Raw genomic sequence first — 22,761 nt, 5'->3', positions numbered from 1 at the left:
ACGATCAGAAGTGTTTTAGTCGAACGACTAGTCTCTTATTCCGCGCGTTACCGTGTCGCAAGGAAGGAATCTAATCATTAGGTAATGGTTTGAAGCCCTAAGGAAAAAGATAGTCCAACACCCTCCTCCATCAGCGAAAACACAACGCGGGAAAGGATGGAAGCACTCTAACTGAGTTCACGAAATTTGATTACCATCAACAAAGCAACAAAGGAGGCACGCCATGGGTGGGTTGAGCAGTTCGAGCAGGAGCGCGCTGATGGTTGTTTAATGTGGTGTGTTTTCGGATAAGCACGTCGCAATCAGGTGTAGACTTTTAATAGCTGTTTGCTCTTTTAGGACGTTAAACACGTTCGATTTAGATAGCATCAAAGAAATGGGGACGAACCGGCAATGGTGAGTAGGAGGTGTTAAGCTGAAAATTGAACAGCAATTAGTTTACGTCTCTGTCTCATTTGAAGGATGTGTAACTTTTGACAACCCTTGACTGCTGATATAATTAGCGGGCCTGATTTCGAGGCTATATGGATTACCATTGACGCGGTTAGAGGGAGCGTCGAGGGCTTGGCTTTTGTTTTCTCAAAAATCATGTTCTTGGAAACGTACAAAGTGAATCATAATTTATAATTTTATATTTAGTTTATAAACAAAAATCTATCAAGGACTTCTCTATAATAGAAATTCTAGAAATTCTCCAATGTAAATTTATTGATGTGAGCGGAAGCATATTAATAACCTTATCCCAGCTTAAATTGTCGCTTTAATATTTATTGGATGGGGAAACCTATGGGGTAACTAACTAATGATAGCAACTGCGTACTCTAGTATGGATGCAGACTAAAATCTGTTCACATACCACAAAGCCATACCATCGTTCACTTATTAGCGAATTGAATCGATGTCACCTGAGTTGACTGATTGCAACTTAAACCACCGATTGTGGTCCAATGGGCAAGCACTTAGCACAAATGTTAATCAACCAACGTTGTTGCAATCATTGTCGAAACGATGTCAAATGAACCGTAGCACCTAATCGGTGGACAAAAACATACTCATTTGTATGCAGTCGCAAATTTATGGCTCCCAATTGGCAGTGTAATTAAAATAAATTGTACTTTCACCCGTTGGCAGAATTGGCACCAAATGGGCAAAATTATTTCGCAGGCTGTCATAACTAAGTACCCCCTGAGGGTGGGTGGTAGATTAGATGCAACATTCGTCGCGGTGCTACTACCAATGAATAATAAATAAATGCTTCACACGTCCAAACACTGTTGCCGACCCGGTCTTCTGATCTTCACTGTCTCCTTTTCCGAGAAGATGTTGTCGTTTGCCAATTAAAGGCCAATTATTAATATTAATGAGTTCATTTATAAGCTAGCCACAGTTTTGCGTTTTCTTTGGACCGGTCTGGAGAGACCGCAACTTCGAGAAAAAGAAGTGATGCAACAGAGTGGACAAACATAAACGAATGCTGACAACATCAATCGGTTCCTCGCTCAGTGGGTGGGTTGTCCTGCAAAAGAGGCGACGTGGTTTTGTTGGATTTGTGTCCTGTAATAATTATGTCCATTTGCAGATTTTAGATTGAAACGGAAAGCGTTGCGGTTGGTTCTGAAACATTTTTGGTTTATCGTGATTTCGTATCAACTGGAAATGACAACTGAGGCTGGTGTCAGTTTTAAATTGTCTACCAGTTGTTTAACGTAAGAATATTTCAATTAGGGTGTGGGTGCTAGTAATGGACCCCTTAGCAGGTGTATGAATGCCCATAAGGTGCATAAAGTGAAGACATAAGGCAGATGGGGTATTACAAGCAGTACTGCATTTTCTCAATTTCAATAAGAGCAGTCACGCGATGTTTTCGAAAGGGCTCTAGGGACTGATATGGATATGTTGGATAGTTATAGGTTCATGCTTCATGGACATAAAAAAAATCCATATATTTAGAGCAACTTCACCACAATCTTCCAGATGTATTGAAGGCCTTATGATAATTCTAGTTACATAATTTGTACAAATGTTGATGATGAAGTAGAAAACTCTATTGGAAACGTATTTTGAACTATAATATCGCATTAGGTTTTGATGAATATCAATCGTAAAAAAAAATGAAGATTATTTATTGAAAGCTAATAAAGCGGGCTACAGTTCAAACCAACCAAGCAATTATCAAAATTTCACAACGTATAGTTTTAACCACTACCACTGAAGCTCACTTAAGGTTGTCACTGGTGGCGCCAGAGTTCTGGCCATGGTGGGGCACCAGAAAGTCAAAACCAAGATAAATCCAGAAATTCTGTTGGAAATTTCTCAAGAGATTGCTTTGAAAATTTATTCAAAGAAGGAAAATTAAGAAATTTCAAGAATTTCTGCGTTGATTCTATAACGAGTTCTTTTAGAAATTCCTCAGGAAACACCTTTAGGAATTCTTTTGAAATTCTATTAAAAAATACTACAGATAGGATAGGCCTTTCTAAATTTCCCCGGAAAATCCTTAAAAACTTCCTCCAAGAAATCCGGCGGAAATCATTTTTGTAAAACCATACGGAATTTCTTCCGAAATTCCTGCAGGAATTATTTCAGAAATTTTGTTGGGAGTATTTTTCCGAAAATTTACTAAATAATGAAATAGGATGTACTAAACACAATTTCCGAAAAATTTCTAACGGATTTTTCAAAGGAATTTCCAGATTAAATGTCGGATAGAACTCTCAAAGTAATTTCCGAATGATTCCCAAAAGAACATCTGATACATGATTCCCGAAAAAACCTCAAAGCAATTTCCGAAGGTCTCAAGGAATATCAAATTGAATTTCTGGAGGTATGTCCGAAGGGAATACTAAAAAAGAAATTGAAAGAATTTATTCCTTAATGAAGTTTTGAAGGAATTCCAGGAATTTCTTCGCAGAGGGATCTCATAAGGAATCACTGGAAGAACTTCTTTAGGATATTCCTGAAATAATTACTTAATCAATTTCTTAGAAAAGTTCGAAGGGATTCCTAAAACAATTTCCGCAGGAATTCCTAAAGCAAATTAAATAAAAATACAAAGAATTTATGCTAAGGGAATATCGGGGATTTCCCTGATACAATTTCCGTAGGTATTTCTAAAAAAAAATCCGTAGGAATTCCGACCAGATTTCCAAAAAAGTCTCCGAAGAAATTGTTTTAAGAAAATCGTTATTAAATTTGCGACGGAATCTCTTGAGGAATTTCCCAAGAAATTTTGTAAGAAATTTTCAAAAAAGTTTTCGAGACTTACTTTGTTTGGTAATTCCTGAAGGGAATTCCGGCGGAACTGCAGGAGCCGAGGGAATGGGATTCCGGAGGATTATTTACAAGAATTTTTAGATAAATTTTGGAAAAAATATCGAATGAATTCATGAGTTTTTCTAGATTTAGACAAGCTTTCCAAGGTAAACAATTCGAGGTAAAAACTCCAAACACATTCCCATCAAGCACTACCTCAGCACACACACTACTAGGTCTTCCTCTATCTCTACCTGTTACCATGTACTTTATCTTGGTAGAGTTAATGGTTAAGCCTATCCTCGCCGTCTCCCTCTTCAGTGGGACAAATGCCTCCACTACTGCTCTGCGATCAATTCCAATGAAGACGATGTCGCACGCAAAGCCCAGGAGCATATACGATCACGTGATGATAGTGCCGTTCGTATGCACGCCAGATCTCCTAATAGCGCCTTCGAGTGCAATGTTGAACATTAAATTCGAAAGTGAATCACCCTGCTTCAATCCGTCTAAGGTCACACACGAGGTTGACACTTCGTCTGCAATACGAATACTGGATTTCGAGCCATCCAGCGTTGCACGCATCAGTCTAATCAGTTTCGCCGGAAAACCATGTAAGGACATTATCTGAAACAGGTCATTTATCTTCACTGAATCGTCCGCTGCTTTGAAATCAATGAACAGATGGTGAGTTTGCAAGATAGGATAGGCCTTTCGGAATTTATCAACGTTATGGAAACATCGGAACATCGTGCCACTCAGGTGCACCAATTGCAGTCAGACAACGTGGACGACCCAAACTGCTTGATCAGCAGTTTGTACATTATAAATAACCCGCGAACGCGTGACGCGTTCTCATTCCTTTGGCAGCTTTGGACAATCACCGGTGGTGCTGTATTGTGTTAGTATTATTAATAAAAGTGTTTTAGAGTTACTAAGTCTTTTTAAAAAGTGAATCCGTATCACGATTCCCATAAGTGGTGTCAGAAGTGGGATCGTGAGGTGTTTAAAAAGTGGTAAAAATCCCGTCGCACGCGAACCTGCAACAACGTGATCATCAAACCCCTCGGATGTGGATATCATTTACGTGAGTAACTCATTTTTATTATCTTTTATAAAATAATTCACTAAAACAATGCCAGAGACCAGGCAGTCAGAGATTGAGGCGCTGAAGGCTGAAATTGAGCAAGAAGGCATTGATGACATCGGGGAACAGTAGTAAATTTACTATCCCCGATCCCATCAAGAACCTATCGGAGTTTTCCGGTAGTAAGAAAGAACTTTCAAGCTGGCTACGGGAAGTAGACGAGCTATATGAAATGTTCAAGATAAAGGGGGTCAACGGCCAGCCCGATTCACTAAGCTCTATGTATATTAGAGCGATCAAAAATAAAATAAGAGGAGACGCTCGCGCGATTGTATGCGCAAATGGCGATCCTGATACCATTGTTGGTATCAAACAGATCATGTTAGAACAATACGGTGATCGATTTGACTTTGCGACAAATGTGTCGACACTGTTTAACATTAAGAAAAGTGATAAAAGTCACCTGAAATTCTTTAACGAATGCAAGGAGATTAACACAAGACTTAAATCTAACTTGAATTCCAATCCCATCACAGGAAAGGAAATCATAGATATACTAACCGTTACTCGATATCTTGACAATATCGGAGAACCTTTATCCGCTATCATTAGATTATCCAAGCCTAAAACCTTAGAAGATGCATACGAGTCAGTGTGTATAAACCAGAACGCGGAAATCAGATCTAGACCCGCGAAATCTCAATTCAACAAATTTTCCAACAAAAGCAACGGCCCCTCGAGTAGCTCCCCTAAGCAGCATACAAATTCGAAACCCCCATATAGGAATCCGATGCAAAAACAACAATTTAAATCAGAGTTCCAAGCGAACGAAGTAGACGTAGATAACGATGACGACGACGATGACGATGAGGATGACAATGTGCAAGGTAGAACGATGCAACCCAACGTGTCAAATTTTCGCTTAGAGGAAGACGATCTCCCAACAACGTAAACAATTTTATACCGTTTATTCGCTACAAGTCTAATAAAGGGATATTGAATTTCTGGAATTGAAACACTGGAGCGAATAAATCGTACATTAATCCGGAGCATGTGTTAAAGTGCCAGGAAACCAATCGACCCGCAATAGTAACTAATCAAAATGGTACATTTGTTATTGATAAAATATTGCATGTCAATATGTTTCCTAGAAGCTTCGATAAAACTCTACCGTACCACGTATTCAAATTCCATAACTTTTTCGACGGTCTTATCGGATATGAAAATTTGGCTACTATGAATGCCAAAATCGATACCGGTAGCCATGAACTTTCGATTGGAAATATAAAATATCCTTTAGATAAATACTACCCAAGTTCCATGAACTTTCAGGAACAAACGGAAACCCTCATAGAGATACCGACTACTGCAGACGGGGCATTTCTCATTGAGGAAGAAATTAATTTGACGACAGGTGTCACATTACGACCTGGCCTTTATGCGGCTAGAAATAATCATGCCACTGTACACTTGTTTACTACTAGGCAAGCCAAACTGGAGAGATTAAAACCTTTTGAGAATGAACGTTTCTTTCTCAACCAACATGAAACTTTTCCGCAGCTTAACTTCCCTGCAGAACATTTGAATAAAGAAGAGGTTAAATTATTAGCCAAAACTCTTCGGCCCTTCGAAAGTGTTTTCTTCCATGATGGACAGAAATTGGATTTCACCCATCAAGTAAAGTACAAAATAGAAACCGGTGAAAGTAACCCCATTCACCAACGAACTTACAAGTACCCATACCATCTACGGGAAAAAGTAAGTGAGGAAATTCAGAAAATGTTGGAGACTGGAATCATAAGAGAATCCTCTTATCCATGGACTTCCCCGATCTGGGTGGTCCCAAAGAAAACGGATAATTCAGGTATAAAGAAATATCGCGTAGTTGTAGATTATAGGAAACTGAATAAATTAACGCCAGCAGATAGATATCCTATACCCGAGATTAGCGAGATTTTGGATCGCCTCGGAAAAGCACAATACTTTTCTTTACTCGATTTAGCCAGTGGTTTTCACCAGGTAGAGGTGGAGCCGAATGATATTCCAAAGACGGCATTCAATGTCGACAATGGAAAATACGAGTTTTTGAGAATGCCGTTCGGGTTGAAGAATGCGCCCGCGACATTCCAACGTTTAATGGATGCTGTTCTACGGAAACATCTGGGGATAAGATGTTTCGTCTATATGGACGACATCATTATCTTTTCAACTTCTTTAGATGAGCATATGAAGGACATTCAGAAAATCTTACAAACCCTTAAAGATGCTAACCTTAAGGTACAATGCGATAAGTCTGAATTTCTTCGTAAGGAAGTAGAATTCCTTGGACACGTCGTCTCTACAGACGGGGTGAAACAGAACCCAAAGAAAGTTGAGGCAATTAAAAATTGGCCTCTACCGAAAACATCAAAAGAACTTAAGTCGTTTCTCGGAACAATCTCCTACTACAGAAGATTTGTACCAGGATTTGCAAAAATTGCAAAACCAATGACTAGTCAACTTCGTGGCAAGAATAAATCAATTAATACCAATCCTGAATATGAATCTGCCTTCGCTAAGTTAAAGGATATTATGAGTACAACACTACTCTTGAGTTATCCAGACTTTAACGAACCGTTCATACTAACGACCGACGCATCAAACTATGCTATCGGCGCAGTATTGACGCAAATGGTAGATGGACACGAAAGACCAATTGCGTACCTTTCGCGAACACTGACAAAAGCAGAGGAAAAGTATTCCGCAACTGCGAAAGAACTTTTAGCTATCTATTTCGCTGCAAAGAAATTTCGATTATATTTCACACTCAGTTCAGCTCGGCTTTTTTTCATTCTTTTGCCGAGATCCGCACAGCCGAGCGCTCGGTTTGAGAATTTCTGCTGATATATCAGCTGAAAAAGTAATTTGCTTACTGCGGCACTCAAGGGAGCCGCCGTAATCATACGTCTATTTAGCCGATATTTCAGCAAACGAACTTAAACCGAGATTTGCACAGCCGAGATCGGTGAAAAAATTTAAGTGTGTTGTATGGTAGAAGTTTTATTATTTACACGGATCATGAGCCATTGACGAAGGAAATTAAATTAACAGATGCAACAGGACGAGTAACTCGTCAACGGTTATATCTGGAGCAATTCGATTTCCAATTGGTTTACAAGAAAGGGAAACAAAACGTGGTAGCCGATGGATTATCTCGAATACCTCGCGTGGATGAATCTGAAATAAACTTACAAACCATTTTAGAAAACGAAGTACATGAAAACGATCCTATATATGGGCCGGAAATCATAAATAAATTCAGAAATCAGCTCATCATTCATATTACCAATAATAGAAGAAAGTCCCCTCACATTTATTATTTTATCTTTTCAGGTTATAGTAGACATGTATTCCACCAGGAGGAATATACCGAAGAACAACTATTAAATATTCTTAAAGCTCATTTATCTCCAAAAATAACAAATGGAATCTTTGCCCCACCTAATATTGCAAAATTGTGCTCTAAAATTCTAGATAAACATTTCAAGGGAATGCGAGTACAATTCTGTAATCTTAAGCTACCAGATCTAATTTCTAAAAAAGACCAAGACGAATTTGTTCGTAAGAGTCACAACTTTAATCATAGAAGTTGGAAACTCACATATGAAGAGATTCGTCAATCAGTCTACTTCCCAAACATGTCTGGGATTGTAAGTACGCTAAATATGAGCGTCATCCCTTTAAAATTCCAATCACACGTAGAATTTATGAAAGACCTTTAGAAAGTCTATTCATGGACGTCTACGTGAAAGAAAACGAAAAGTTTCTAACAATTATAGACTCCTTTTCCAAATTTGCGCAAATTTACAAAATCATTAACGAAACTTCAGAAGAAATCATAGAAACGCTCATCAAGCAATTCAAAATTTTTGGCATACCGAAACAATTAACTTGCGATCAAGCCACTTATTTCCGCAGTCAAAATTTTAAGGAATTTCTAGAAACCCATGGTGTTGCCGTTCACTACGCTAGTAGTAGCAACAGTAATGGCACCATCGAGAGGTTCCATAATACACTTTTAGAAATGTATATGGCCAACCGCAGGAAATTCGACCAACTTTCACTTTACCAAGGACTGTCCATGACGACTGCCCTTTACAACGACACAAAACATGCCACGACGAATTTAGCACCGAGACAAATAGTATTTGGAAACTCGACGTCATTAGACTTACAGGACATTAACCTAACAAAACAACGCACTATTATGACAGCAAGAGACAATATTGTATTTGAGGCTAACAAACATAATTCCAAAATTAAAATACATGACAAAGACTACGAGGATATTGGAGACAATACGGTTTTAGCTAAGACGAAGGGAAAAGCCTCTCCCTTTAGCAACCGATATAGACTAGTAGATATTAAAGAACAAAACGAAAAAACAATTACGGACGCAACAGGAATCAAAATTCATAAAAAAGATACAAAAAAGTAACAAACTGATTAAAACTGGCTTTCCGACTTCCTTACAGATTATGGCTTGGTATACTGACGCAGACGACTCTAACGGATTTGCGACTACACGATGTAAAACAGAATCCAATCATAATGATTCCCTTAGGATCAGTAACAGCTTTTTCAGAATAATGCATCCGATAAACCTTACGTACCACCATTGAATCGACAATAGATGTGTACAATAATCTAGCCCAAACCGGAAAGCTTAATCAGACCTTTTTCGAGTTATCTATCAGGAGAAAAATAGGCAGAATTAATCTGTTGTTTAATAGAATTAGGCCACAGCGAATCAAACGATGGGAATCATTAGGTAGAGCGTGGAAATACATTTCAGGAAGTCCAGACGCCGACGATCTTAAGGTCATAAACTCTTCTCTAAACTCCTTGGTAGATGAAAATAATAAACAAATTCAGATAAATCACTTGTTTGAGAAACGTATGAGAAACTTGACAAAAACTTTCAATTCACTATTAGATAACGAGCAGAATTTGGAAAAAGTAACATTCGATAGTTTAGACTCTTTGAATTTCATATTTGAGATTGATGAATTATTATACTATTTAGAGATAATTGAAGAATCTATAACACTAGCCGGACGAAGCATCCCAAGCAGTCGCATCATCCACCCTGAAGAACTTTCGGTTATTCGCCATACCCTCAACGATAACGGTTTTCGATTGAACTCGGTCGACGATATGTTGAACATTGCTAGCGCATACGCAGTATATAACAACGAGATGTTCATGTATATACTCAAAATACCAAAAATCAAGGATGTGCAATACAAAATTGGTTTGATTGAACCCGTAATTGCCAATAATTTACGAATTCATCTAACGGCACAATTTTATATTGAAGGACAGAACGCATTTATGTCAAAAAACCCGTGTCCAAAGATGAAAGATCTCTCTATATGTTCCTCCAGCAACTTGGAACCGCCTACGGAGTGCATTCAACAATTAGTTTCAGGACAACACACAGCCAAATGTCCTATGGAACGAATTTACGAAGCTAAAACTATTCGTAAAATCACAGAAGGCAACATCATGGTTACAGGATCCAACATTACCCTTTCATCAAATTGTTCATCCGAACGATTACTCAACGGGTCATTCCTCATTTGTACTGTGAAGCTGGACGACGAGGAGTATGCTAACTCCGACATGGAAATTCAACCATTCATCCCTACCACAGGAATTAAGGTCAGTCCAACTATACTGATAAACAATATCCCGTTACAGCATCTGCAAGAGATGCATTTAGAACACAGAAACCAAATAGATCATCTCAATTTAACTACGAACAATCTGCATTGGAAACTACATATGTTTGGATGGTTAACCTCATTATCAACAACAGTTATAATCATATGTATCCTGGGCCTGATCATAGCCATCATCTTTAAAATATTTAGTTGGAGAAAACATCTCACACTTAACACAAAAGAAAATATTCATATCAATTTCAGCCTAGCAACTGATGGATGTCCCTGAGTCAAGAGATATACCACTTATCCCACAGCAATAGAAGAAAGCCGAGGACGGCTTTCAAACTAAAAGGGGAGCCGTTATGGAAACATCGGAACATCGTGCCACTCAGGTGCACCAATTGCAGTCAGACAACGTGGACGACCCAAACTGCTAGATCAGCAGTTTGTACATTATAAATAACCCGCGAACACGTGGTGCGTTCTCTTTCCTTTGGCAGCTTTGGACAATCACCGATGGTGCTGTATTGTGTTAGTATTATTAATAAAAGTGTTTTAGAGTTACTAAGTCTTTTTAAAAAGTGAATCCGTATCACGATTCCCATAAGTCAAAGATCATCTGCAGGCAAAACATTTGATCCGTCGTTGATCGGCCCTCACGAAAACCCTCTGTAATTGGCACACTCTAGTCTGTGCCCTTTCCTATAGATTGGGCCATCCAACCAGCCTATAGATTGGGCCATCCAACCAGCCGGCAGGCAATTCTTCATCCACCCATATTTTTTGGATAATGTGGTGGATTGATTGATGCAGCTGCTCACTTCCGTGTTTGAGAAGCTCGACCGGGATCTCGTCCTTCGCAGCAGCTTTACTGTTTTTCAGCTCGTTTAGAACCTTCTTAACCTCGACCAGCGTTGGTGGTTCCACAGCTTGACCGTCGCCGACAATGTCCATCCTGCTCCTTAATACGCCTTCATTTTCACCGTTCAACAAATCTTCGAAGTGCTCCTTCCAGCTGGCTGCCACCATAGTCTTATCTGTCAGCAAATTCCTCTCTTTACCCTTGCTACACTGAATCACTCTCTGTTGGATCCGGGATCTCGTCGTTCGCAGCAGCTTTACTGTTTTTCAGCTCGTTTAGAACCTTCTTGACCGTCGTCGACAATGTCCATCCTGCTCCTTAATACACCTTCATTTTCACCGTTCAACGTATCTTCGAAGTGCTCCTTCCACCTGGCTGCCACCATAGTCTTATCTGTCAGCAAATTCCTCTCTCGGTCATTGCACATGGCAGGCACTGGCGCAGTCTTATGTCGCGCGCCATTGACAGTTGCGTAAAACCTCCGCATATCGTTTCTATCCATGTTCTCCTGCGCTTCAGCTATCACACTCTCTTCGTGTTGCCTTTTTTCTGCGGTGGATTCGTTTCTCTTCTGCCCTTGCTACACTGTACCGCTCTCTGTTGGAACGGGTACGAGCCACTAGAATTCGACTCCTAGCAACATTTTTCTCGTCCGTCACTCGCTGGCACTCCTCATCAAACCAACCATTTCGTTGGCGTCGCTGTGCAGTGCCTAACACTTCTTGCGCTGTTGTAGTCACAGCTTCGTGGATATGTTCCCACAATCTGTTGACGTCGCCAGATCCAGTGGCATCTCCTATCCGCTCGTCCAGCTTCTGGTGGTACTGTTCAGCAACTCCTTCAACTGACAAGCGTTGGATATTGAAACGCATCGTTCTGTTGTTTCGTGAATTCGTGACGCTGGAAAGTCGCGCCCGAATGTTTGCAACTACAAGATAGTGATCCGAGTCGATGTTCGGACCTCTGAAGGACCTTACATCTATGACATCCGAGAAATGTCGTCCGTCGACCAGCACGTGGTCTATCTGAGAGCAAGTGTCTCCACTCCGATGTAGCCAGGTGTGTTTGCGGATCTTCTTACGTGCGAAGTAGGCACTGCTGATTACCATCCCTCTAGCAGCAGCAAAGGTTACAAGTCGCACACCATTATCGTTGGCAGCGGAATGTAGGCTTTCCGTACCAATGACGAAATGGGCGAAAGAAACTTTCTTTTCCAATCTACGCATTTGCATACCCGATGACAATCTTTACATCGTGTGTTGGGCACTCTCCGTAGGCCTTATCAAGGCTCTCATAGAACTCTTCCTTCACGTCATCAGGCTTATCGTTCGTTGGCGCATAGATGCTGATCAGGCTACAGTTGAAGAATTTGCCCTTCTTTCTCAACACGCAAATGCGGTCGCTTCCACCGGATAACACGCTCAATCTGCTTCCCGATCACCATGAAACCAACTCCTCGTTCTGCTCTGTTACCGTCGCTATAGTAGTGTAGGCGATGGGATCCACCGTCCGGAATTCACGTTCTCCAGTTCTGGGTCACCGTATTTCCTGGATTGCTGCCACACTCACGCCGACCTTCTGCAGCTCACGAGCCAGGATCCCAACACGTGCGGGTTCATTCAAAGTTCTCAAGTTCCAAGATCCGACTTTCCATTTGTTGTCCTTTATTCGTTGTCGGGTCTGTTGCCGTTGAATCAATCAGTTTGCGGAATTTCAGTTTATTTTCATCCTTCGGAATTTCTTCTACGGATTCCTTCCATTCCATTACAAATTCTTCAAGAAATTTCTTCGGAAATTTAGAAATTCCTACGGAAAACCCTTCAGGAATTCCTTTAAGAATAACATGGAAATAGTTTCAGGAAAACTGTCCGGAATTCTGTAAAGAGAATTCTTTTTATGAATATCGTTATGAATTCCTTTGACAACTGCCTTAGGAATTCCTGCATAAATTGAGTTAGGAACTTCTTCAAATTTATTTTTTAAGGAACAGACAACAACAGACAGAACTCCATTCCGAAACTTTAGAGAGAAAGCCTTGGAATTCCTTTGAATTTTCACTAAGCAATTTCTTTAAAAATACATTCAGAAATTCTTTTAGGAATCCTTTGGAAAATTACTTCTAAAGCTCCTTCGAAAATTTCATCTGGGAATTACTTTGATATTAACGTTAGGAACCCTTTCAAAAATTCCTTCAGGATTTGCTATTTCATTCATTAATAAAATTCTCGAAGAAATTTCCAAAGCAAAACCTGAAAATTTTTCGGATAAATTTGCAAAGGAATTTGCGTAGGAACTGCTTTTTTTTCAAAACATTTTTGGCGACGTTTATATTTCAATTTCAGGGAAATATTCGATTTGATGGGTCACGTGCCCCATCGTGCCACAGCTCAACTCCGCCAGTGCATACCATCGTTATAATTTGTGGTGTTTTTAATGACTCTTTAAATGAGACATACCACCATAAAATCTAGATGAATGCGTGGCTACGGCTCATCATCATCAGGGAACGCATCAGAAAGGCAGTAGAGCAGAAAAGACGTTCAATTGCGATACATATAGTTAAGTTTGCCATTTTAAGATGTTGTCATGAGATATTGCGTAGAAAGATGCGGCTGTGGGTGGGACTTGAACCCACACTATTTCATAAAGTACACAGACGTATTACCAAATATACTACAGCTGCCCTTGCGAGAAGTAATTCCATAACCAACCAATAACGATGAGATATCAGTCAATTCCCCGTATCCATCGAATGCTGATGAAGAATGTAGCCGCCAGACATTCTAAATCCTCATGCTCCTCTAATGTGAACGTGTACTATACATAAGTGGAAGTGTTGGCTTGACAAATGGATTGCGAGTGACTTGACTATGCGTCCAATTTGGGAATCTCGAGCTCATTCAGTAGCCGCTAGGTTGCGAAGGCCGACGGAGGTCCTTCGTAGCTTAGTTGGTTAAGGCACCAGTCTAGCGTACTGAGGGTCGTGGGTTCGAGTCCCATCGAAGGGAAAGTGGTTACCTCCAATACATTTTTCAAATCAATATCTTCCACATAATGTACATATTCACATATGAGTTTTCAGAACATTGTAAATTAACATTTCACACCTTTTCTCTCTGTATCAGAATTGAACAACAGTCGGATGCGTTTGAATCACAAACATGTGCTTCTATTTGTCGTATTGAGGCGGGTTTGTTTCTGCAACGACAACAGAGGCTCATTTGTCACCGTGCGTCCGACACATAATTGGGTAAAGAGAAAAGGTGTGAAATGTTGTTAAAGTAGATTCGATTGATACGGAGAATTGACTGATATCCCATCGTTATTAGCTGGTTATGCAACAACTTCTCGCAAATACCCGGAAGAGAAGCTGAAATTCTCTGATCCTACATCCTTAGCCCCGTCCATCCTTAAACATTGTAAACTAACCTCTAGTCACCAGGAGTACGCTGGCTTCTACCCCTCTCTTACTAACTGAAAAATTAAATGATATTGATTGTATATATCACAAAGAACCATTGCTCCGTAAAGTGTTATACACGCCTGAGCTCACCAAATAAACGAACTTGAAAAAAAGGGCAGCTGTTGTACATTTGGTAATACGTCTGTGTACTTTATGGAATAGTGTGGGTTCAAGTCCCACCGACAGTCGAATCTTTTTTATTCGCAATTTCTCATAAAAACATCTCAAAATGATAAGAAAATTATTTTGAGCTTTTTTGTGGAATGTTTTCACCTGTCATAAGACGAGTTTATACAATCCCATTGAATTCCACCACTTAATTGTATCTTGACAGATACGTATTTCGACCTCAAAAGTAATGCCGTCTTCAGTGTCTCGTACTTGACTCGACTTGAAGTAAATGATCGCAGCTTACACTATTTATACTATGCGTAGGTATAATAATTTATCTAGGTACTTATCTTACTACGGTGCTTATTTCTACTCGCTTGATGCGCTTAATGCTTAGGTATAAACTTGAAGAGCCAGGAGCTACCATTTCCTTGATCTTTATTCAACAACCGCGTTTGTACCTGTCGGTAGATTTCCAAGCTCTCAGCAACATCAAGTTTCCACGGAGAAGAAACATTTCTTAAAATTTTAATGTTTGATGTCGTAATTGAATGATTTTCCTGATATACATGTTCAGCTACCTTAGACCTAAACTCATAATTTAATCCCTTATCAGTTTCCCTCTTAGCCTTACTTACTTCTGCAATATGTTCTTTGAACCTTACATCTAACGATCTTTTTGTTTGACCTACATATACTTTATCACACTGTGAACAATTAATTTGATAAACCCCGGCCTTATTTAACATTTCTACTCTATCCTTTGTGGAGCCCAACAGTGTCTTCAGTTGATTGCTTCTGCTGGAGAATACTAAATCGATGCCGAATTTCCTCAGTCGATGGCGTAGCTGGTGGGTGATGTGTCGATCATAGGGGACTGATACTCTCTTCAGCGGTTCATCGATCGGTGTCAGTGTTGTCAGTTCGTTTTTCCGTTGGTTCCTCTGCTTCTTATTGATGATTGCTTGTATTGTTCTTTCCTTGTATCCGTTTATCCTTGCTGTTTCCAAGATGTGTTGTAGCTCCTTCGTTTTTCCTTCTTCGCTCAGGGGAATCGTCTGCATCCTGTGGATCATGTGATGAAAAGCTGCCATTTTGTGCTGATACGAATGATTTGATGTGTATGGGATGACTCTCATGGTGTTGGTGGGCTTCCTGAAGATTTCGAAGTCTAATGTTGCATTTGTTCCCTTGATAACCAGTAGATCCAAGAAAGGTAATTTACCTTCCTTTTCCTCCTCGTGGGTGAATTTGATGTCTTTATGCACGTTGTTTATCGCTTCCAAAATCCTGGGTAGATCTTTCCGGTTGATAATGCTGAAAATGTCGTCCACGTATCTCCACCATTTCTCGGGTAGTACTCCTTGTTCCTCTAGGTTGTCCTCCAAATTCGCCATGAATAATTCGCACAAAAACGGTGATAGCGGATTTCCCAAGGTGCAACCTTCGTTTGTTTGTAGAAGCTTCCACGGAATGTAAAGTAGTTCTCATTCATGCATAATCTTGCAAGCTTGAGATACATCTTTACTTTTCCTCGCCATGCTGTATCCGTCCGTTGTTTTAGTAACCAATCCTCCAAAAGGTTCAAAGCATCATTCACTGGAACGCTTGGGAACAATGCCGCTACGTCGAATGATACCATGATGTCCTCTTCTCCGATGTTTCCTGATTCCAATATCCTCTTGGTGAACTCCTGGGTGTTTACAACTGATCTGCTGGGGAACGGCTTCGGCATACTCTGGAACTCCTTGACTAACCACTTGGCCAAGTTTTGTGTAGGGGATCCCACTGATGAAACTATTTCTCGCATCTCTATACCTGGCTTATGTATCTTTGGTAGTCCTTTTATCCTTGGTAACACAGGGTTCGTCATTTTAACCCGGGCTTCTCCGATGATCGTCTTGCATTCCTTTATCGTTTTATCCGTAAGTCGGATTAGTCCGTCTTTGTTCGATGTCCGATCATCTTCTTCAAGTCGAGTCAAGTACGATACACTGAAGACGGCCTTACTTTTGAGGTCGAAATACGTATCTGTCAAGATACAATTAAGTGGTGGAATTCAATGGGATTGTATAAACTCGTCTTATGACAGGTGATCCCAAAATGGCAAACTTAACTATGTGTATCACAATTAAACATCTTTTCTAAAAAAAGATCGAGAAAAGTAGAGCAGATATCTCACATTATTATCACTGAGGAAAGACGCCTGTCTGACTGCAGTACCATGCAAGGCTCCAAGATACGATGTCCGTTGGATAACATCCGTAAAATCGTCAATGCCATATTATATGTGAGGCGGCACTAAACAAAAATAGTCAACATATGATACTACCACGACATGATATGTCTTTGGTTGCCATCCGAGCGCAGGAAATGACGCATAATTTTAGCACAAACTTTCTTAATTATTTAAGGTATTATAAGTTTATAATTATTTACATTCACATGCAGCACTTTAAATGGGATATATTTAAAGAATACTACAACACAAGCTAAATAGTTGGGAGTCTGTTAAACATGGAGAGTAAAATTTCCTAACAAGTGTGTGCACACAACGAAAGTTCTCCACCGCAACCATTTGCTTGTGCGGCAGAAACCAAGAATGCAAATCACCTCCATTCTTCTTCTATACTCGAATGCAACCGTCCCAACGGGTGCAAATTGATTTCATTTAATATTGAACCGAATCCATTAGTCGAATACAAAAGATTAAGTTTTCCGACCAACATTCATAGCGACGGTGGTACGACCTTCCGAGTACAGAATCGAACGACATGACAATTTGCTGATAAAGTCTTTCTCCCATTTACTTGTCTGACAACAGGAGCGAAAGCAGATGAGATCTATTTTTGATTTTCGATCTCCGAGGAACAAAAGGACAGGGTAGTTGTAGTGGTTGTCAATGGCACACGTGTAAGTACAAAAGTTTCACTTCCCACCCCGGATGTTGTCAACTTCTCCGTCGTCATCGATAATGGAACCGGATATGTTCACAAATTGGCCAAATTAATAACCGATACAGCCGCAGCAAACCGAAACCGAAAGAGGAGTCTTCCATCTTAGCACCGACCTACATATAAATATCGGAGAAACTGCGACCATCAGGGGACTAAATTGAATCGTCTGTTGTCGTTGTCATTGCCGTTTCTGGCGTGTGTTTGCTTGGCGGATTTCCGGCGGGTGTTGAGGGGCCAGAGGCTCTGGGTGGATAATCCTCCTGTTGCTGTCTTTTATCTCCGTTCAGTGGGATCTATCTGTCTCGGAAGCTTTGGGAGCGGAATGGCTTCCGTGCTATTGAGCGGCAAGTTGGTAGTGGAACCAATAATGAGGGTCAACACCAAACAATTGGATGGGACTCATATTTACTAGATTGCTACAATTTTGTGCGGGACGATCGCAGGCAGGAAAATAGGAAGCTGATGAGATGGGCTTTATATCTGTTGGCAGAAGACTGTGGGTTATTTTAGATGGACGGTCAATGGTCGACAATGTCGTGATTTTTGCCAGTGGCAAAATCATAATTAAAAAGTGTTCAAACAGAATAATCATAACTTGATAACAAGGAAAACGACACCAACATAGCTCCAGGGTCCAATTAAATCTAGTATTTGCTCGTTAGCTGGGTTTTAGACGTGCTTATGACATTTTGAAATTTATTGTACTTCGCTCATTGGCAGTTTCCTAATAATTAACAGAAGATGGGTTAGCTTGGTATCAAAATTAGCTATCCACGTGTGTGGAACATTTAAGGAGCATCGTTGCCATAAATTTGAGCAAAATCCTAAATTTCTGACTCGAAATCAAGCAAAACCTATTGAGTGTTGGCAAATCTTGGCATCGAATAATCTTCGTCCATTAGTACTTGACAATCATCGACAATAGAGTCACATGTCATCATCCACGTCGAACAACCGTGCGTACGCGATTCCTTACCGGCTTGACAAATGCGTTGTATTGAAGGGTTTGTTTTCTGATACAATCTTTGGTTTTCTGAGAGGCAAGGGATCGAATGATTGTTTGGCGTTACTTTCTTCAGAAATTCAGCTTACTTTCACAACAAAAAGAGCAGATGGGTTCAACATTTTTGGACGTTGAGGGGTCTCTTGATTCAGTTAATATCGATGTCTTGTCCGACAAACTTGTCACGTTCTTCTTCTTCGATGACTCTACATTCCAACTGAAAGTTGGCCTTCCTTGCAACTTAGTATTATATTAGCATTTCTTCAGTTATTAATTGAAATTCCATTCCCGCCATTGCATTTTGTATGGCAAGTACAATGGACACTATGCCCTGGGAGTAGAAAAAGTTTCCAACCCGGAAACATCCTAGACCGGACCGAGAATCGAATTCGCCATCTCCGGATTGGCAATCTTACGCCTTTGCAGGCAAGGCTAACTGGAGACCCAGGGTACTGAGGATCGTGGGTTCGAGTCCTATCGAAGGGAAGGTGGATACCTCCAATACATTTTTTAAATCAAATCTTCCACATAATGCACATATTCACATCTTAGTTTTCAGAACATTGTAAATTAATGTCCAAGTCGGGTGGTTTAATACCCGGAACAATTAGACAATTAACTTTGATTGAACTGATTTTTTTAATCTATTTTATTAATAACAAAAGTAATCAAGTGACATTAGATAAAGAATATTCATGATAGGTTGGGGAACAGCCCTAATGAGTTCTGATAAAGCAATAAAAATCAGTCAAAGTTTTTATGTTTTATTACAGGTCTCTGAAGTAATCTATTTCACAGTTCCACTCTCAACTGTATTATCGATCTTCATTTGACATACAGCTGGTGGTTGCCACTACTGTGCACAATCATTCATCAAAGCCCCAGCACAAATTGCACTTACCTCGGTTATTGGCAGCGCCGGGTTCGGGTGATCCGGACTCAGCTGTTTTTTGGTCGGCGATGGCTGCTGCTGATTGATCCCGGACTGGACCAAACTGGTAGTTTGCATGCTCTGTCCGAACCCTGGAAATGGAACGAATCGAAAAAAGAAAAAAAAATGCACTGATTTCATCACACTGATTTGAGGGTGGGTGAGAACGTTCTCAGATTAAATGCACGTAGCTAGGTTTGGGTAAACATTCGAACAAGCTAACGGGGAAACTGGATTGATGACGTCGTTCGGTAGGGACCGTTTTCATCCACACCATCACCGAATGCGAACCTGCCATCCATCTTCATCAACGGCGCTGTCCTCTGAACTCGATGAATGCAGAATGAATAATGAAAAGTAAATATCCGTTCGTGCGATCCGGTAGCGCACCCAAAGGAGTATTTTTGCTTTCAGTACCGCCGCCGTGGGAAATTGAAAATGGTGCACTTTTTATAGCAGAAGCTCAGGGACACCGGGACAAGCCGTGGCAGAATGAAATGGTAGTACTGGAAAAGCTTTCACAGTAAACGGATAGCTTAATTAAAATGTTTGTTTTGTTGCGTTGTCGGTGTCGTACAGTGGATCAATAAACGATATTACACCGGCTAACTTTTCCCATGCAGTTGATTGACTGTTTAGGTGACTTTTTTTTGAAGATGTTGAATTGTAGCTTTTTGCTTTTTGATAAGCACAAAAATGAAGTAATCTCCACTAAAAATGTATTAAGTTGTGCTGTAAGAAGGCTTTGTACAAACTCTCCAAAGGATCTCCAATATCTTGAAAGGCATCATATGAGAGTTTGTGATAAATGGATTAAGAATATTTTGTTCAGCATTTCAACATTGAAGAGCCAACACGAGAGTCCCTTACGAGAGTCGTCATTTGACGAAACATCATTCGACTAAATATTAGAAGATTATTCATTCGAAAATCCGCTTTTTACCAAATGTCAATTTGACCTAATGTCCTTTCAATCTTTCGACCAATTGTACAAAGACTCTTCATTCTAAAATCTGATTTCGACTAAATGTCAATTCGACGTACCGTCCTTTCGACCAAAGTCATTCCTCCAAAAGTCCTACGTCTGTAGTGAACTAATTTTCGACTAAATGTCCATTCGACGTAATGTCCTTTCGACCAAATGTCATTCGACAATATTTCTTATGGAATAGATTCCTATTTACCATAGTTTCTAAAGCTTCTGTGTGAGCGTTCCTAAGAGTTGAAGACTTAAGTCGAGGCTTAATTCGCGTGATGTCGAGACTTTTGCCCAGTCATTATTCCTTTTGGGACGATTCAACTATGACGTCCACTACTTTTTGCTTTTTTTAGACCCCCCCCCCCCCAGCGGGGGGCAGCAGGGACAGTAGGGACAGCATGGCCCATGTCCAAGGGCTTGACGACCCTCCCAGCTGTCTGCGAGTCAGGGAGAACTGCCTAGGGCGTGGTGGGATTTAGCAGTGGGCTCTGTTAAAATCCCTCCCAAAAAACCACAAGTGCCCGTAAGCAGACTCTATCAAAGCGACTGTGTGCCGCTTCAAAAGCACAAGCCCAGGGAGTGCCAATTGGCATGGGGAGTGTCCCTACTCCGGTAGGATAGCGCGTGAGCTGCTTCGGCAGGGAGTGAGTGATCTGGTTGTGCTGAGGCAGGAGTGTCATAGCGCGTCACCGCTATTGTCACCTCGAAGCGCAGCAGAAGTCTGAGTATGGACTGCACATGCTGAGGTAGGAGTCGAGGTACCCATCGACACCTCGAGGCATTGCAGTGGAGTGTTAGAGTGAGCACCCGAAAAAGGGTCACATGGAGCGAATGGTCTTTGGAGAAGCTGCTTCGGCGGCAGGGTAGTAGTGGGTTGTACCCACACACCTACAGTTGTGCACATGTGGTGCATGGGGAGTGTCCCTGCTTCGGCAGGGTAGCGTGTGGTCTGCTTCGGCAGTGGTGTGATTGATCTGCTCGTGCTGAGGCAGGAGTGTCGTAGCGTAATATCTGTAGGCCCAGGCAGTTACCGCTATTGACACCTCGAGGCATGGCAGCGGAGCGCCCGGGAGAGCATCCAAGTAAGACTCAAATGGAGTGAATGGTGTGCGAGCACCCAAGTCAGTCTCGCGTGGGACGAGTGCCTGTGTGAGCGATAATGAGCGAGTACGCTTAGTACTGCCATCCCCCAGTAGTCCTGCGAGGTAGTTCCTGGGGAAACGATGGTGGAGCCAAGGGAGTTTAGTCGGTATTACCGGTATGGTCGAGTCCGACACTTCAGTACACTTCCGTGTGGTAGTTTGGCAACTACAATGCACGTGTACTGGGTTAGTGTGTAAATGCATTCTCCTTGTAAAAAAAAAAAAACAAAAAGTCTAATACTTCTTTTTATTTTTTATTGTTCATGTATCTGTCTTATTGTTCCGTATACTACATGAAGATCTGGTCACCTGGAAGATGCTCACTACCCATAATTCGGACACGACGATACGCACGTCATAACGTCAAATACTTAGATGAACAGCTGAAATATCTAAACCTATATTTCAATTCCGTCCGTCCTGAATTTCACAACTTGAGTTGCCACGAGTATTTTGGTCCATGCCCCTCCCTTACTAACTGAAAATAATAACTGTACAATATCATTTTAAAGAATGAAGAAATTTCATGGAGATCGAAATAGAAAGAGGTTCGTCCGTGCAGTGCCCTATGGCGGTTATCACAAGAATCGAAAATAAATCAAACATAAAAAAAAAACAGTTGAGCAGCGTTAACTAAGCTGGCCAGATCATTTCGGTGAAAAAACGGGACAAACGTGCTTGCAAAACGGGACATGTCAAAAAACCTTGTGATAAAATTCAAGAGCTGTAGAAATTTAAAAAGTTATGAGCTTATTTTTAATTTTCCGTGTAAAAAATTAGAAATATTTTAGATAATCTATTGTAATAAGTTAGTTACTAAACTACAAATATTTCACTATTCAAAGGGACGCAGACAAAAACACGAGGAACAGAAAATTACGCATCTAAAAATATAAAAAAAAGTGGAATTTTGAAAATTAATTCTAATTACATTTAGATATGAATTAAGGATTTTATTGTTTACCAATATCAAAAACTTTTCCATTTCTGAACAAATAACAAACAACAGTGAAAGTACCCTTCCCAAGGCCGTTTTTTGGCATCAAAAGGCTAAAAAAATAATTTTAAGAAAAAATGTCAAAAGAGTAAAATACAAATGCGAAAAGAGCAATAGGGTGGGATTATTGATTTCCCGTGTCAAATACTTTTTTCATGAATATAGGTGGGAAAATATCTGCGGATAAGAATAACAAGAATTTCAACAAGGAAAGAACATTTATAAAGTGTAATTTAAATAATTTCGATGAATGAATGAGAATGATAAAT

At 40.4% G+C, this 22,761-nt stretch overlaps 1 protein-coding gene across 5 annotated transcripts in view; it reads right to left on the bottom strand.

Annotated features, from left to right (window-relative positions):
- The window catches only part of LOC134218388 (rap guanine nucleotide exchange factor 4), a 666,467-nt gene that overhangs the window by 175,856 nt on the left and 467,850 nt on the right, over positions 1-22,761 (bottom strand). For all 5 annotated transcript variants that reach the window (XM_062697317.1, XM_062697318.1, XM_062697322.1 and 2 more), the window contains one exon: positions 19,345-19,466. In XM_062697317.1, coding sequence (XP_062553301.1) covers positions 19,345-19,466 — 122 coding nt within the window. The remainder of the gene's footprint in view (positions 1-19,344; positions 19,467-22,761) is intronic.

The sequence above is a fragment of the Armigeres subalbatus genome, chromosome 2, assembly GCF_024139115.2.
Source record: "Armigeres subalbatus isolate Guangzhou_Male chromosome 2, GZ_Asu_2, whole genome shotgun sequence".
Taxonomy (NCBI): Eukaryota; Metazoa; Arthropoda; class Insecta; order Diptera; family Culicidae; genus Armigeres; species Armigeres subalbatus.
The sequence above is the reverse complement of the archived record's forward strand: the minus strand, read 5'-3'. Positions and strand labels throughout refer to the sequence as shown.